Source organism: Hylobates moloch, unplaced genomic scaffold (genome assembly GCF_009828535.3).
Source record: "Hylobates moloch isolate HMO894 unplaced genomic scaffold, HMol_V3 SCAFFOLD_10, whole genome shotgun sequence".
In the NCBI taxonomy this organism is placed as follows: domain Eukaryota; kingdom Metazoa; phylum Chordata; class Mammalia; order Primates; family Hylobatidae; genus Hylobates; species Hylobates moloch.
This window is the reverse complement of record NW_026652285.1, coordinates 5,853,602-5,872,114: the sequence shown is the minus strand read 5'-3', so window position 1 is coordinate 5,872,114 and position 18,513 is coordinate 5,853,602. Positions and strand designations below refer to the sequence as shown.

At 44.6% G+C, this 18,513-nt stretch overlaps 1 protein-coding gene across 6 annotated transcripts in view; it reads right to left on the bottom strand.

Moving 5' to 3' along the window:
• Positions 1 to 18,513, bottom strand: part of YPEL2 (yippee like 2) — a 67,515-nt gene that overhangs the window by 9,391 nt on the left and 39,611 nt on the right. For all 6 annotated transcript variants that reach the window (XR_009215219.1, XM_032162864.2, XM_058445370.1 and 3 more), the window contains 2 exons: positions 2,387 to 2,430; positions 1,287 to 1,395 (listed from right to left, as the gene is read on the bottom strand). Coding sequence is in view for 5 of the 6 variants with exons in the window: in XM_032162864.2 (XP_032018755.1) it covers positions 1,287 to 1,395; positions 2,387 to 2,430 (153 nt within the window). In the remaining variant the exon portion in view is untranslated. The remainder of the gene's footprint in view (positions 1 to 1,286; positions 1,396 to 2,386; positions 2,431 to 18,513) is intronic.

Here is an 18,513-nt window from a genome sequence, read left to right as displayed (position 1 = left end):
TACGATTATGTGGTGACCCCAGCGCATGTTAGGACAATTAGTCCCGGTGTTCAAGCAGCAGATCCCAGCCCTTCCCTCCTCTCACTCTGGCAATGGACTGCTCACTTTCCCTAGGCCCCAAAGGGACCTTAACATTTTTTGCTGAGTTAAACAATGAAAGAATGATTGTCCATTTGGGAGAGGTCCAGCCATGACTACATCTGACAGTGGATGTTAATTAAGGCAGTTTTCGATAATGCCTTGCTCAGGGCCTGGGACCTAGGTGTTTTACGAACATTTATTGGAGCATGAAAGTATAGTGGCTTCAGAACATGGGTTCTGGACCAGGCAATGGTGGCTCACGCCTATAATCCCAGCACTTTGGGAGGCCAAGTTGGGAAGACTGCTTGAGTTCAGGAGTTTGAGGCCAGCCTGAGCAACATAGTGAGACCCTGTCTCTATTTATTAAAAAATAAATTTGTTGGCCAGGCATGGTGGCTCACACCTGTAATCCCAGCACTTTGGGAGCCCAAGGAGGGTGGATCACCTGAGGTCAGGAGTTTGAGACCAGCCTGGCCAACACGGTGAAATCCTGTCTCTACTAAAAATACAAAAAAAATAAGCCAGGCGTGGTGGCGCATGCCTGTAATCTCAGCTACTTGGGAGGCTGAGGCATGAGAATCGCTTGAATCTGGGAGACAGAGGTTGCGGTGAGCTGAGATCACACCACTGCACTCCAGCCTGGGTGACGGAGCAAAATTCTGTCTCAAAATAAAATAAATTTGCCTAAGATTTTAAAAAGAGCATGGGCTCTGTGTCAGAATACTACTACATGTTCACATCCTTTGAGAATGAAAAATTTAGAAATAAAAAATAAATAACAGAATATTACATGGATTCCTATCCTGGTGTGGCTATTTAATGGCTAGATTGCCTTGGACATACCATTAACCTCCTTAAGTCTCAGTATCCCTATCTATAAAATAGAGGTGAAGATAGCGCCTAACCTCTAAGTCTGCTGATGTATGCCTGGCATCTAGTGAGCTGTCGAGTAAGGTTATATGCCATTACTATTATTATTGATTAAATCTAAAGCGGTGTGTGTCTCAGGGGTAGGTGTGAAGAAATGAATAGGAGGAGGGAAATGCATCAACAGAAAGGAAAGAATGAGTGTGGTAGACAGGTGACCATCCTGGTCTAAGACAATCCCACAAGGCCATGGAAAGCGAGTAGAAGAAAGTGTTCTGGCATAAGGCTCTTGGCAATTCCCTTCCAGCCCTCTACCAACCAGACTCCTTTATACTTACGTATTTCCAGCCCAGAGTGGTTTTGCAGTTTTCACAGTAAATGTCTGCGACTGCGTGCAGTCCTGTTAGCAACACTCGCTCTTCTGCAGGCCCACAGCCCACATTAACTCTATGTCAAAGCACAAAAAGAGAGAGAGGATAGTTAGTGACACGCACATCAGTCATTCAAGTTGAGCTTCCAGCAAAAATTAACTGGGCAAGGCTGTCCCAAGGGGAGCCAACCCTGAGCTCAGCAGGTCTAAACCAATCCCCAAAAGGTGGCCACAGAGAAATATCTCAGTTGGAAGGAAATTCAGATCTGCAAGTTCTAGTGGAGTGGGTCTACTGAAATAATCTTTATGGTTGAGAGTTTGCTTAAAATTTTAATTTTTCTAATAAATACTTTCAATCTGTGACTTAGGGGGACAAGCTGACAGCCACACTGTTAAGTCCACAGCCATGGGCACAGGTCCTCACAGCTTACTGAGGACTGAATGAAGCTGAAGATGCCACACATGATAGCACAGTGTGGTCCTGATATGGAATGAGTGATCTCTGGGTGCTGAATAGGCTCTACTCCTTCACAGGGTGTTCAGCTCAAGCCACAGGCCAGATTTCCATTTTTACAGTTTATCAGGCTTATGTGGGCTTCACCTTCCCTTCCCAGGGAAGAGGTGATAAACCTGGTGCCTGGGGATGGCAGAGGGCCCTGGAAACTGTGCATCTGCCCGAAGTGGGTCTTCCTTCCTCCTTAGGTCCCACAGCAGATCTTGGTGTCTTGTTCACCCCTATTCTCTTCCCCAGTGACATATCTCAGATCTCATTATGAGCCCTTCATGTTGAGGCTCTCAGAATCTCCTCAGCTTCTTCCCTGTGGGACTACAGTCCTCTGATGTGCCCTCTGAGGGGAATGTAGTGAATATATTATTTTTAGCCAGAGATGTTGGCAAGAAATGTTCCCCAAAGGTAACTGACTACCAATTGTGGAGAGTAATGCTCCACAGAGTTCTACTGTGGCAGACAGGGCAGGGTTCATTGTTGTTTAATTATCATCAAGGATTGCTTTTTCCCATCCCTCGAATCTGTACCCCACAAGGAATGTACCATTCAGAGGCACTCACACTGAGTTAAAGAGGTATGCTCGTCCTTGACTTCCTTGGAACGACTGAAATGCAAAAAAACAAATCGATAGTTAGACATCCATTTCACCCATCCGTTTGGGAAACCAACCCCAATCACAGTAAGCATGACCTTCCAGGACTGACACAGCAAAAGGGAGTACTGAGCCAGTTAATGGTCCTGCTGGCAGATGGTGTGGGCGCGGAGAAGAGGGCAGAATAAACAGAGCCACAAAGCTCGATCCGGCCCACCGGACTTTTTCACTAGCCCAGGTGAGAAAATGAAAAAAACCCAAACCCACTATGTCATTAAAAACTTCTTCCCTGCTGACACTGCCTGATATAATTAATTCACCTGAGATCATTAATCCACATTGGCATTTCCTGGTCCCACCTGATTTCAGCCATCTGTGCTGGCCACAGCTTTCCCAGGCTGGCCCAGGCATGGAAACCACCACAAGCTCTTTCGCTTGGTCTCTTGGTCCAGCCCTACCAAAGGCAGCAAAAAATCCCCGACCCAAGAATAAACTATCCAACCCACACTTATCACTTGTCATGCCTTCTAGAAGATCCTACGTGCCATGACAGTTTACAATCCTAAATGGGAGCATAGGAGCTCTTTTGAGATGTAAGCAACTTGATCTCTGCATCACAGAAATGCTCATGAAGCAGCAATTCCACTTTAACCCCTAGCTTACATATGAGTTTCTTTCTTTTGGCTGGAGGGCGGCAGGGAACAGGAGAAACAGGAGCCAGAGCCTGCCATGCAATCTGGCATCTGCTTCCATTAACACGGGCCCTGTCCATGTTTTCCTTCTCTGGTTACACTGAGAAGTCGGCCTGACATGAGCCAGCCATGTTCTGCACTGCTGCCTGCATTTTTAATGTGGTCTAACCAACGGTGTCCTGAATTTAATATCTTAGTCTGCTCTGAAAACCAACCAACAAACAAGGAGGTGAGTGGCTAACAGATGACCAGAGGGTAGGTGAGCACCAGACAGGACTCAGATCAGCACGCGAGACAATCATTTTTGTCAAATGTGCAGGACGTCAGGGATCAGTGCTGCCAGCCAGTGTGAAAGACAAAATTCTTTTTTTTTTTTTTTTTTTTTTTGAGATGGAGTCTTGCTCTGTCACCCAGACCAGAGTGCAGTTGCGTGATCTCGGCTCACTGCACCTCCATCTCCTGAGTTCAAGCGATTGTCCTGCCTCCGCCTACTGAGTAGCAGGGACCACAGGTGTCCGCCACAACACCCGGCTAATTTTTGTATTTTTAGTAGAGACAGGGTTTCACCATGTTGGCCAGGCTGGTCTTCAACTCTTGACCTTGGTGATCCACCCGCCTCGGCCTCCCAAAGTACTGGGATTACAGGTGTGAGCCACTGCACCCAGCCGACAAAATTATTTACTTGTGGAAAAACTGCCTCTGGGACAGCTGGATTGTTGGTTGCCTCCAACCTTCAAATACACCAGACACTTCACTCCCAGGTGCATCTGTAAGGGGCAGGCAGATATTCCCCAGCTGGTGCCCAGACCCAAACCACCAATTCTCTCCTTATGGGGGAGGGGGGTGTCTTGAAACATCACATCCCTGGGGAATATAGCAGCTTCCAGGCTACAACTGAGCAGCTATGAGTGTCAAAGCCTCAAAACCTGGAACCTGGAAGTCCATGCTGAGTGTTTGGATAAGACAATGTCCCAGTGACACAGGTCTAGACCTGGCCACACTGTTCAATCCTGGAGCACAAACACCACTCCAGGGCTTCACGACCTGGCCATGCCACCTCTCCAGCCTCTTCTCTTGCTACTTCCCCATTATGTCCTTCACTCCAGTCAGGCCGAACCACAGGCAATTCCTGGAAGTTGCATTACACTAACTTTGCCCATGAAGTTCCCTCTGATGGGAAGGCTCTTCCACCTGACCCAACAAGCCTCAGCTCAGCTCCCCTCTTTCATTAAGCTTTCCCTAACCTCCTCAGAAAAAAGCACCCAATGATACCCATGTTCTGGACTCTTCATGTTCCCTGCATTTCTTTTTTCTTTCTTTCCTTTTTTTTCCCCCTAGAGTCCCATTCTGTCACCCAGGCTGCAGTGCAGTGGTGTGACCATGACTCACTGCAGCCTCCACCTTCTGGGCTCAAGCAATCCTCCTGCCTGAGCCTCCCGAGTAACTGGGACCACAGGTGCATAGCACCATAACCAGCTATTTAAAAAAAAAAAAAAAAAAAAAATTTATAGAGACAGGGTCTTTGCCATGTTGCCCAGGCTGGTCTTGAACTCCTAGGCTTAAACAATCCGCCTGCCTCAGCTTTCCAAAGTGCTGGGATTACAGGCATGAGCCACCACACCTGACCTGTTTTCCTTTGTTTTAGCACTAGCATCCTGGATTGAAATCATCTGTTTATTTATCTCACTCCCTCAGGAGACTGTGAGCTCCCTGAAGGCGTGCGCCATGTCTTCAATCTCTCTCTGAATGCCCAACACATAAGCATGTGCATCTGGCACACAGTAGTCATTTATTAAATATTCTGAGTCAACTAAATTGTCTCTAGTTTCTTTTGTTTTCTATAAAACAACTTTATTGAACTATAAGTGACATAGTAAACGGTATATATTTGAAGTGTGCTATTGGATGAGTTTTGGTATCTGTATATACCTGTGAAACGATCACCACAATCAAGATTCAACTACCCACGACACCCAAACACCTCCTCATATCCCCCGAATCCTCCCCTCCTCATCCTCTTACCATTTATAGATCCATAGGCGATTACAGCTTTCTGTCACTATGATTTGTATTTTCTGGAATTTTTTTTGAGACAAGGTCTCGCTCTGCCACCCAGGCTGGAGTATAAAGGCACGATCATGGCTCGCTGCAGCCTTGATCTCCTGGGCTCAAGTGATCCTTCTGCCTCAACCTCTCGAGTAGCTGGGACTACAGGGGCGCACCACCATGCCTGGCTAATTTTGGATTTTTTGTAGAGACGGAATCTTGCCATGTTACCCAGGCTGGTCTCAAACTCCCGAGCTCAAGCAATCCACCCAATCTGCCTGCCTTGGCCTCCCAAAGTGCTGGGATTACAGATATGAGTCACTGTGTCCAGTATAGAATTTTTTAAATAAATGAAATGTATTTTCATTTACAGTGTATATGTGTTTGTTTGTCTGACTTTTTTCACTCAGCACAATTCTTTTAGGATTCACCCATGTTGAACATATCAACAATTTATTCGCTTTTTATTGCTGAGTAGTATTCTATTCTATGGATATTACAGTTCATTTCTTTTTGGTTTGGTTTTAATAAGAGATTTGAACTAGCTGACCTTCAAATCCCCTTCTAGCTTCAAAATTATATTCTCTTATTATTCCACGGTCCTAAGTTACAGGTAATTTGGAATGTCATCCTCTAAGAAACATTTGCTAAGACCTTCAAGTTCGGAGCTTAGAAGAAGGTGGCTATTGGGAAACAAATCCCAGAAGAAAGCAGACAGGAAAGTAACAGGAAGCAACAGAGCTTCACCATTAATGACAGAGAAAGACTTTGAAGAATGCATTCACTTCTTTCTCACTCCTGGATCACTGACTCTCTGCCAGACACAATTAGAAATACAGGGAGACAGGCACCACTGTGAGACTTACCAGGGCGGCGGTATCCCAGCAAGGTGTGCGAGACAATCCCCCAGACAACCCTTTTCTCCAGGGCAGGGAGAAAATACTAGCTCGTTTTATATATTTTATCTTTAAAAAATAAATTTTGCTAAACAGTTACAATACATGGATTGCCACTAGGACCTTCCCTGGACTGGTATGTGTCCTGTATGTACAGGTATCTGGAAGGAAGGGGCTCCACTGTGGGGGTTAGAGGTGACAAAGGTCTTCTTCTGCCTCTGCTTTCAGCGTATTGTGAATACTGTTGTTTCTGTGAATAAGGCTAATCTTATTTTTTTAAAAAACAAGATTTTAAATAGCAGGATCTTCGCAATGTTTTGCATATGAGATGAAGTACTACAAAAGGGTTCACTTATGGTAAAGTACCTGAAACCTATGCTACAGAGAGAACTGGTTTTTGTCAATATTTTTACCTTATATTATTTTTATGGCTAAAAAATGATATCCTTATGCAAAATTAATTTGAAATGGAGGATATTCCGAAGAAAATCTTTGTGACCTTGTGTTAGAAGAGGTTCTTAGATACACCAGAAACACAATCTATAAAAGAGAAAAAAACTGATAAACTGAATTTCATCAGAATCAGTCCACATTAGAATGGTTAAATTTTTTTTCTTTAACTGACAAAACCAAGTGTTGGCATGAATGTGTAGCAACTGGAACTCTCAAACATTGCAAAATGGTACAGCAACTTTGGAAACGAGTCTGGCAATTTCATGTACCCAAGTGAAACGAAAGCCTATGTTCATACAAAAACCTGTATGAGAGTGTTTTTAACAGCTTAATTCATTAGCACCCCAAACTGGAAACACCCTAAATGTCTCAAATGGTGACTGGATAAATAGACTGGTATATCCATATACTACTACTCTGTAATAAAGAGGAACAAACTATTGATATACAGAACAACATGGATGAATCCGAAATACACTATGCTAAGAAGATCGGTGGCTGCTAGAGGTCATGGGTAAAAAGAATGTTTAACTATAAGAGTTAGTAAGAGATGGAATTGTTCTGTTATCTTGGTAACAGAAGAACGGTACTCTTAGGCCCTATAACAAAAGAAAGTCTTATAATCACTATTAGACTCTATATATATATATATATACACACACATACACACACACATATAGTGTGTATATATATACTATATACACACATATATACACATATATGTATACATATATACTTATATAACATATATATACTTATATATATGTATACGGATACATATATATATATATATATCTTTTTTTTTTTTTTTTTTTGAGACAGAGTCGCGCTCTGTCACCCAGGCTGGAGTGCAGTGGCACGGTCTCGGCTCACTGCAAGCTCCGCCTCCTGGGTTCACACCATTCTCCTGCCTTAGCCTCCTGAGTAGCTGGGACTACAGGCGCCCAATCACCACGCCCAGCTAATTTTTTGTATTTTTAGTGGAGACGGGGTTTCACCGTGTTAGCCAAGATGGTCTCAATCTCCTGACCTCCTGATCCGCCCGCCTCGGCCTCCCAAAGTGCTGGGATTACAGGCGTGAGCCGCCATGCCTGTCCTAGACTATATATTTGTAAGACTGTAAGACTAAATAGGCTGTAAGACTCCAAGGTCCTAAGACTTATCTATGTTAAAACTCATATGACTATTCACCAGAGTGAATTTTACTGTATGTAAATTTGAAAATAAAATTTTTAAAATTCAATAAATTTGTAAAATAATAATCCATTTCTAAAATCTATGCCTGCACACTCTATTCCTATATCTGTACAATTAGGAATTGTAAGCAATTCCCTAATCTATTTAAAACTATTCCAAACAAAGAGTTTCAGAGGGGTTTGAACCCTTGTTCAAAATTTTCATATTTTTAATTCTCTTTTTTAAAAATTATATTTGTGAAGGATATTTCGGAAATATTTAAGAACACTTTTCAGTGCTAGGCTTGATGACTCATGCCTATAATCCCAGCACTTTGGGAGGCCGAGGCAGGAGGACCACTTGAGGTCAGGAGTTCGAGACCAGCCTGGTCAACACAGTGAGACCTCATCTCTACAGAAAAAACTCAAAACCAAAACCAAAAAACCACTTTTCTTAAGAGTTTTCAAGAACAACCCTCTCATTAGAATACATCTTTTGAATTACTGCATCAGAAAGTGATAAACCAAGGTTTTTTTTTTAAAGGAGTATATCCAATCACACATACCTTCAATAAAATTTAAAACAATTTTATAATTATTTTCTTTCATCCATTTAAATTATATAAATGTTCATTAAAAATTGTATGCTTACACTGTACATATTACATGGCAGCACACATATGTAATTTATAAATAAGTATATATATATTAGGAGTTGATGCTCATTTTACTGATGAGGTACGTCATTTTAAAAGTGTGAAGGCCAATGTTCTGGGGGTTTCCGTCTGCTTCCAGGCTGGGCCTAGGAGTCACTTTCTCTGGCCTGACACAGATTAGAATTCCTAGAGAGAGTCGGGGTTGGGGAGGGCACGTGGCAGAGCAGAGAAATGCCAGCCAGGCCCTGAGGCACCTCCAAGGGCTCATGGCTTCCTCCAGGCCTGTTTTGAGAGAGTCTGCTGGGAGAGGCCCACGTGTACAAAGGGTACTGAACCCCCTCATGGTTGTCCTGGTGGCCATAGCCACTCAGGTTCCCTTGAGGAGCAGTATCTATGAACCTCTGTTTCCTCGGCCTGGCACTGGGGATCAGCTGTGTTTTCTGAGGCAGAGCTCTGGAAGACTTTCCCATCATGGGTTCCATTCTGGGGCCCTGCCAAGTCAACATTTATGATGAGAAAAACAGCCATGGAGAACAACAGGCATCTTGCAGATAGACAAGAATAGCCCCAGCTGGGCTGCTGGATCCTGTGGGGCCCAGCCCAGCCTGGCACAACCTGGCACGGGCTGGAGAGAGGGTGGTACCGAAGGTGGGGAGACTGAAAGGAAGTTAAGGAAGCAGTTAGAATAAAGCAAACAGAATTTCAGACCAGGAGATGCCAAACAGACTGTCAGACACATTTGTTTGCTGTCATTACTGCCAGGCAACAAGGCAGCTCTTTTCCATGTTGTGTATCAACCAAGGCTGGTGTGCAGGCCTCCAGGAAAGGGTTTTTGTTTTGTTTTTTAAGCCACACAGAACTTTTCTTCTGTCCTTTAAAGTAAAGTAATAGTTCCAGGCCCAGCCCTTCCAGCCAGCTCAAAGGAACGGAAAGGGCTTTGAGTTTCCTGTTTAGTAGCCAAAACCACGGATTTTGGGGCCCTTTGCGTTTGGAAGGCAAACTTGCCTTCCTTTTAAACTCCTTTTAAAAGTAGGAGAACCACTGAAAAATGTATACTCTGTATTGAAGAAGAGGCAGCAACAGAGAAAATGTGTGAGTTTCTTCCCCCTGTTGATAGATACAGGTCCTCACCTTGGAGTCCTATTCACTTGAACAGACTTCTCCCTAAATGAAGGGTCCAGCAGAGGAGCAGAGCCTCTCAAACTTCGGCCCCCTTCTCTCTCTAGGAAGATCAACCATCAGCCACCGAGCATGTGCCTCAGGAGGTGCAGAGAGAGATGGGGAAAGCAGATGCCCACCTGCCTCACCAGCTAACATCTGGGAACTAGGTGATCCCTTGCATATCTGCACAGTGTAAGAGGATCTAGTCTTGGCATCAGAAGACCCAGGTTCAAGTCCTGGCTTTACAACTTCAACTTACTAGCTACTTGATCCTGGAGGAGTTAGTTAACCTCTGAGCTGCCACATCTGTTTCATCTGTAAGTAGAAACCATGTCCACTTCCTAGGGTTGCTGAGAACAATAATAAGTGAGGTAAATGAAGCACAGAGTAAAAAGTCCCTACCTCTCCTCTTTGGCCTTTTCGGGAGCCTGGAGGAGAGAGATGAAAAGGTTGACTCTAACCTACTTGGTTCTTCAAACCTCTTTCTTTGGTGACTTTGGTCTCCCTCTTTCTCTATTACGCCAAAAGGCAAGGCTTCCCCACTTTGCAATTCAATGTCTCCATTAAAATGGAGGGATGGGACTGAAGCTCCCCATGATACTTTCCAGTTAGAATTTTCTGTGAATCCACCGCTTTTAAAGCACCTGGCACTTGCTTCCCCAGTTTACCACTCATACAGTGTTAACTGCACGAGCTTCAAAGAGTCATACTTCCAGGGTACGAGTCCTTGTTGTGCTATATACTAGCTATGTTACTACCTTGAACAAGCTCATTAACTTCTCTGAGCCACAATTTTCTAGTCTGTAAAACAGGCACAATAAAATAGCTCTCACTCACACCAGATTTGTATAAGAGATAAGTTAGGGCTGGCCGTGGTGGCTCACGCTTGTAATCCTAGCACTTTGGGAGGCTGAGGAGGGCAGATCACTTGAGGTTAGGAGTTCGAGACCAGCCTGGACAACATGGCAAAACCCCGTCTCTACTAAAAATACAAAAATTAGCCGGGCGTGGTGATGCACGCCTGTAATCCCAGCTACTTGGGAGGCTGAGGCAGGAGAGTCACTTGAACCTAGGAGGCACAGGTTGTCGAGATGGCGCCACTATACTCCAGCCTGGGAGACACAGTGAGACTCCATCTCAAAAAAAAAAAAAAAAAAAAGTTAGATACTGTTTATCAAGTGCTTCATAAACTTCAAGACTCTATATACTTTGTTACTGTTAGAATGTTTCTATTATACAGTTTTAAACAAAACTCATTAGGTTGGGACTGGTGACTGAAGCCTATAATCCCAGCACTTTTCCCAGCACTTTGGGAGCCTGAGGCAGGCGATCACTTGAGGTCAGGAGTTCGAGACCAGCCTGGACAACATGGCAAAACCCCATCTCCACCAGAAATGCAAAAATTAGCCAGGCATGGTGGTGCATGCCTGTAATCCCAGCTACTCGGGAGGCTGAGGCAGGAAAATCATGTGAACCCAGGAAGTGGAGGTTACAGTAAGCCGAGGTCACACCACTGCACTCCAGATTGGGTGACAGAGTGAGACCCTGTCAAAACAAAACAAAACAAAAACCCCAAACTTATTGATGTGCTGCGTTCACTCAGAAACAAAAAAAACTTACTGCTACAAACATAAACTTGAGCTTTTAAAAATTGAGATATAATTCACATTACCCATCACTCTTTTAAAGTAGACAATTCAGTGGTTCTTATATTCAAGGTCACGCAACTATCACCACTATCTATTTCCAGAACATTTTCACACTCCAAAAAGAAATCACACACCATTAGCAGCCAGCCTCGGTCTCCCTTGCCCCCAGCCTCTGGCAACCATAAATCTACTGTCTGTCTCTATGGATTTGCTCCAGGCACTACACATTTTAACTCCTTTTAGGAGTCTCAGTGAGAAGGCATCAGAAGTGTTTAGGTAGAGATAAAAAGGAGGATTAGTAAAACCTTTGCCCTTGGAGTGTCGTCTGAACCCCTCCAACTCAACAGATCTCACATTCTGCAGGGAAGGGTCAGACCAGTCCTTTTTCCATTCTTTTCTCCAACCATGGTTAGGCCTGGTGAGGTTTCCTACATTGGGTCAAAGTAAGCCACAGGCTCCATTCCAAAGAGTTGGAACCCAAACAAAACAGCCCTAGATCCTGTTTAGACTTCAGCCTTGAGGATGCATAAGGAGAAAGTGAGGGGGTTGATGATAAAGAACAAAGTCAAAAACTTCCAGAATTAGAACCCGAGTGCAACTTAAAGAAGCTGTGAACATTTAGCTAAGAGGAAAGACTGAAGGGGATTTATTCCATCTTCTCGGCAGTAAGAAGAGGACATAGACAGAAATGAGAGACTTGGGTTAATTATAAAGGAAGAACTTCCTGACTCTATTTGTCTTCCACATGGGGACATAGGTCACCAGTAAAGACTAGGATAGAACAAAGCCACTGTATATGCTTATGATTTTAAAAACACTGTCACATACCTGTCTAGGAACCTTTGAGATGGGGGTAAAAAGCCGAGCGGCAGAAGGATGGCTTTCTTAAGGCCCCTCCTCCCGTGGCTTTGAGCTATGGTAGTCTCCATTCACTCACACATTCCCTCAACAGATGGAGGGAGGGGCAGAGAAGCCACTGGCTCTAAAGGAGGAAATATCTGCTGCGTGGAGTCATAAAATTCCAAGAGCATGGGAACATTCACGATGCTTGAACTGCAAAAACAAAAGGTGGTGAGGGAGCCTGGGTGCTGGTGTTTTACTGATGAAAGGGAGAGATTCAGCCAGGCACGGTGGCTCACGCCTGTAATTCTAGCACTGTGGGAGGCTGAGGTGGGTGGATCACCTGAGGTCAGGGAGTTCAAGACGAGCCTGGCCAACATGGTGAAACTCCGTGTCTACCAAAATTAGCTGGGCGTGCTGGTGTGCACTTGTAATCCCAGCTACTTGGGAGGCTGAGGCATGAGAACTGATTGAACCTGGGAGGTGGAGGTTGCAGTGAGCTGAGATCACGCCATTGCACTCCAATCTGGGTGACAAGAGTGAGACCTTGTCTGAAAAAAAAAAAAAAAGGAAAGGAGGAGACTCTGGGACTTAAGCCATTTAATGATCAGACTTTTCCAATTCCCTTCCTGTTGACCTACACAAACTGGGCCCTTTTAGAGTCCTTTCAGGAGTCTCAGTGACAAGGTATCAGAAGTGTTTAGGGGAACTAAGCCACTTTCAGGGATGGGCCTAGGGAATGGGACAGAGAGAGATCCTATAAGATGTGTTGCCTCATGGCGTCATGTTGCCTGATGTTCAAGGGAAAGGATGCCGGCTTTGGAGCCTGAGAGGGCCTGGAGCCAGCCCTCACCAGCTGTGTAACCTTGGGCCAGTCACTTCATCCTTCTGAGCCTCAGGGTTCTCTACAGAAGGGAGGAACATATTGCCGACTCAGTAACGCCCTATTCCAGGGGGATGTGGTGAAGATGAAATGATTGCGTATAGTAAGTACCAAATGTGGCCCATAAAAAGCATTTAATAAATGTATGCTTCCCTTCACACCAGCACAGGCTTTCAGGATTTAAAATGGGAGCTGCAAAACTAGTCTGGAGGGGCCAGACTGTTCAGCCAGAGCTCCCCCAGACTCTTCCAAATCCCCCTACAGCTTAGACTCCATAAGCTCCCCTCCCGCACCTCTTCCAACTGTCCTAAGGGCTTGAAATGGGGCTTGGGCAGTGTGCTGTTCTCTGCTGAACCAGGAGCAGGATAAACCTCTCCAGTCTGTGGCATGGGGTTAGAACAGCAGATGCCAAGGTAAACATGCAGCCAGTGGGAAAGCAGATGCTGCCAGCTCTCAGCATCCTGCAGAGACGGAGTGAGGCATGGGAAGCATGCTTCATCCAGAAGGATGGAGAGTGGGGGATGCCCATGATCAGATATCCCCATCCTCTACAGAAGAGAGGCCAACATGCCATCCTCACCAGGTCTGTTCAGGGAGTCTAGCTTCTGAGTTAGACACTGCAGGTGGTGCCACGATGCAAGGGCAGTCAGCCATTAAGAGCTGGGCCCTCTGCAGTTCAAATATATAAGCCAGAACCCTTTAGGAGGGCTGAAATATTGGAGCTCAAATGTCTCTCAAAGCCATCGGGCCCTTGAAAACAATTGTTAGAGTTAAAAAGGATAATATAAATTAATATGCCTAGGAAGAACAAATACCAATTTCCTGATTTATGTTTCAATTTGCATTCCTGATCCCAAAGCCAAATGGGCACTGGCCAATGAAAATGTTCTTATACTTCAAAGGTTGTCTATGAGGTCAGTGGGCAAAACCTACCGACTCCCAAAGTAAGACTTCCTTTGTAACCAAGCTAGGCAAAAAGGCCTGAGAAAGCCACCCTCCACAATGGAAGCCACATGCTACAGAGGGGATTGCTTTCAAAATATTTTCTTTTCTTTTTTTGAGACAGTGTCTTACTCTTGTCACTCAGGCTGGAGTGCAGTGGCGCCATCTCGGCTCACCGCAACCTCCGCCTCCCAGGTTCAAGTGATTTTCCTGCCTCAGCCTCCCGGGCAGCTGGGATTACAGGCGCCCGCCACCACGCCGGACTATTTTCTAATAAGCAATCCACTACAGTGAAATTAGAGTTTGTAAATGAGACTGAGGTGGCTCATAAAAATGAGTTAGAAATTATGAAATAACAGTCATGGCTCACACGTGGTGACTCACACCTGTAATCCCAGCACTTTGTGAGGCCAAGGCAGGCGGATCACCTGAGGTCAGGAGTTCCAGACCAGTCTGCCAACATGGTGAAACCCCGTCTCTATCAAAAGTACAAAAATTAGCCGGCTGTGGTGGCGGGGGCCTGTAATCCAGCTACTAGGGAGGTTGAGGCAGGAGAATCGCTTGAACCTGGGAGGCAGAGGTTGCAGTGAGCCCAGATCGTGCCATTGCATGCCAGCCTGGGCGACAGAGAGAGACTCTGTCTCCAAACAACAACAACAACAACAACAACAACAAATCCACAATCAATAAATGATGACAGAGGTCCAGGCAGTCTGGCTCTAAAGTCTAGGGGAGAATGAAGATGGGGTCATCAAGGTGTCATCCAAATGACTTCCTAAAAAGAAGGGAGCCTAAACAGAATGAGACCAAAACTGACAGGTACATAGGATGTCAGAATATGCAAAACACTTTCACATGTGAACTGATAAAACCTCCAAGACAGAGGAGGAAACTGAAGCCCAGAGCTGTTAAACTTTCCCAGTTTCACACAGCTTGTAAGTCAAGGTCAGAACTTTAAACCCACAGCTTTTGACTCTAAGTACCAAAATTTTTCTAGAGGGTATTCACTGGAAAAGTCTGTCTCTCTGATGAAGGAGGATGGATCAATCTGTCAGAACTTATGAAAATCTCTTAGGCTATTCAAATTTCTCTGCTCTGATTCCATATTGACTTAGCAATGGCCTAAATTTAATTCTCTCACTCAACTGGGTTTACCTTCAACAAAGACAACATAGAGTCCAAGCTTTCAGGATTATCTGTTCTACTGTGAATTAATGAATTAGAATTGCAGTTTCCAAATTAACTTCCTGTGAGTTGTGTTACTGTGAATCACTTCACCAGAGCTTGATCACTCGAGTGAACGGATAATATTAAATTTGTAGACCTGCAATGCTTAAGGCTGTCTGAAGACCACCAAGGGAACACCCTCTGAGTCCCAGCCTAAAAACAGCTTTTTCATCTCAAGACTGAATGAATGATTCTAATTTAAAATCTCTTGGAAACAAGTAATTAAAAGCTAAGAAACTCTAAATCCCTTCTTTCTTTGGCACCTGGACCACATAGCAAAGAACTAGCAAAGAATACTGAAGAATGCTTCAGGAGTTGTAAAGAGAAATATTAATTACAGGCTACTGGAATCTCATGCAGTGGGCTGAAGTTTGGGTACAGTGAAGGATCTCAAAGGAAAACATACATACACGACTTTATCCAGTTTAAATACACTCACAGACACTGGGATTTGAAAGACCCTCCCTACGCGCAAAGGTCAACCATGCACCTGAAGCATGGCTCTCTCCCACCATTTCTACCAAACCTCTCCTTAAATACTTTCAGGGACAGAGAACTCACTACCTCCTGAGGAAGCCCATTCTACTGCCAATCACTCTGACAATGCCAAAATTCCTTATGTGAGCTGAGCTCTTTCTCCTTAGAGCTTCCTGATTCCTCCATCTTTAGATCCTTGGCACTGTAACACTTCAGGTCATAGATTTAAAGCTCTTATCTCTCCCACATCTGGTTTTCCTTCTATGGGCTAAACTTCTCAGTTTAGTAGCTTGGTAGAATGAAAGATTTATGTAGTTGGATACACTGACTAGGCTCAGTTCCCAGTTCTAGCACTTCCTCTGCCATGTACTCTTGGTTTGTTGAGCTTTCGGGTCAAAAGTTCCTCATCTGTGAAATGGGATAACAATACCCACTTTCTTCCTACCGGTCCCTTCAAATTTTCCCAATGTGGCCTGGTCTGACCATGTTCACTATTGTTTTCTATACATCTTTTTCATTTCATACTAAAAGGTGTTCCCTAGACACTTCGTACACTTTCCTTCTAATGCTAATCAAAGCACCAGGCCTTACTGAAACAATTAATTGGGCTTCGGGTTGCATGCACAAACCAAAGTACGCTGATTCATGTGACTGTCCCTGCTGTGGCAGTTGTCCAACATCAGGCTTTCCTCCGGTGAGCGCATTAGCATATATCCACCTTCAACCTCTCTATTCCAACCCTCTAGGACTGGATTCAGGAGTAGAGTTATGTGAAACAGTATCAAGGAAGAGACAATGTTACTTGAAAGGGTCATGGTGGTAAGAATTATGGTGGGGATTGAAGAACTCATAGCCAAAGAGCCTTATGAAAGAGACATGGGCATATAATTGTTAGAAGGATTTCAGCATAGGGTGCTTGCCAAAATGCGAGAGTACACACTGATGCTTCACGGTATTCCCTCTAGAAATGGAACATAACTGGGTCAGAACCACCAGACTACCCACTCCACCCCTGCCAGGCAAGGCTAGATCATCTGCCTTCAACTAGGATGGTATCCTTAGCCAGATCCCCGATACTCTGAACTGGGATTGCATCATCTGTGAAATGAAGGGATTGAGCAAGGTTTCTTACAAGGGTGAACATTCTGTGAGTCCATATTCTCAAGAGAATAGATGCCTCGCATATTAAATGAACATTTCTGACTCAGACTTCTCTTGTGTTTTCAAACTTCCTGTTTATCTGCATAAAAAGCAAGTCTTTTCTGCTCATCAGATGACCGACCTTATCTGGTAATTCCTTAAGACTCCCATCCTTAGACATAGAAACATAAACCCCTTCCACTTATTTGGGTGCTCAATCTTTCTTGGCCAACTCAAGTGCCTGACTTACTGCGAAATATCAAACATTGGAAAATCATCTCCTGAGCAAAAAAGCTTTGTGTCACACTAAAGCAATCTCTGACGGTAAAAAACCCAAGTGTCCAATAAGAAGGGAGTGGCTCAGAATGTTGTGATAGAGCCAAATGAAGAAATATTGTGTCTCCGTGATGAGAAATCAACAAATACCTAATGAGCAGCCATGTCCGGAGCCTTGCTGGGCACCGCAGAGAGTATACAGCTAGTCCATCTAGCCACCTAGAAAACGGGACTAAAATACATTAAAGCAGTATAATTCGCGGCAATAAATTATGGCTGTTAAAGGAGTTCAGAAGATGGATGGGACAGGAGGAGATGAGAGCGCTGTAGGAGGGCTGATCACAGCAGAGGGCTTTCATGAAGAGGAAGTAAGGTCAAAGAGGCCGTGAGGCCTTGAAAGCCAGCAGAAGCCCCGGCAATCTACTCCATCTATCGTGATTAAGCAGCTGGAAGTGCATCTGTTTTGCTGCTAAGGACTCCTCAGTACAGTCCGGCTACATCCCCATCTCTTTCCTATGGAGAACAACAACTCGAGGAGAAATCAATGGTGGCCCTGAGGTGTTTGCAACATATAATAATAAAAATAGACTGGGCACAGCAGCTCACGTCTGTAATCCCAGCACTTCGAGAGGCTGAGGCAGGTGGATCACGAGGTCAGTTCGAGACCAGCCTGGCCAACATGGTGAAACCCCGTCTCTACTAAAAATACAAATTAGCTGGGTGTGGTGGCACACGGCTGTAATCCCAGCTACTCAGGAGGCTGAGGCAGGAGAATCACTCGAGCCTGGGAGGCGGAGGTTGCAGTGAGACGAGACCACGCCATTGCACTCTAGACTGGGCAACAGAGCCCATCTCAAAAAATTAATAAAAATAATAATAATAATAATAACACTACACTGTATGTTCCATGATACTGCCTCAGGGCATTGTCATAAGCACTATTTACTTTAACTTCTCACAACAACCTTGGGTATGAGGAAAGGCAACAGTGGATGGGGATAGAGTCAGCCCTAGAACACACATCTCACAAGGCTCCTGCCTCTCTTAGGCATCTGCTTTGTGTGGTGAGCATTGTCTATTGTGCCCACATCTAAACACAGGGCATTCTTATCACTCTTCAATGCACAAATATTTCCTTACTGAAGGGAGTGGAGAGGGTGTGGGATCCTTAGCAGCACTGGGCAGTAAATCTGAAAGCAGAACTTGTTAGTTTCTAAACAAGGACCAGCCAGTTAGACCACAGAGTGGGTGTTTCCATGCAAATTCCAGCACTTTCATGTTGCTCCATGAACTGAGCCCAGCCAGGACGGCAAGCCATGGTTTTTGTATTTTTCTTTTTTGCAACCAGCTAAGGAGTCTTTGATTAGGCCTAGAGAGGAACTCAATTAGCATCATGGAAACAGAGATTTCAGAAAGGAAAGGTCAGCCACAAGCCTAGCATTTGCTATCAGCCATCTGCCAAGCAGGAAGTGCTACTCAGATCTATTTTTAATCATCTTCCCCAGGCTACGGCTTCTGGGAAAATTCAGAGGCCAGGGTTATTCCAAGACAAACATTTAATTGCTACCTTTCTGTACACATT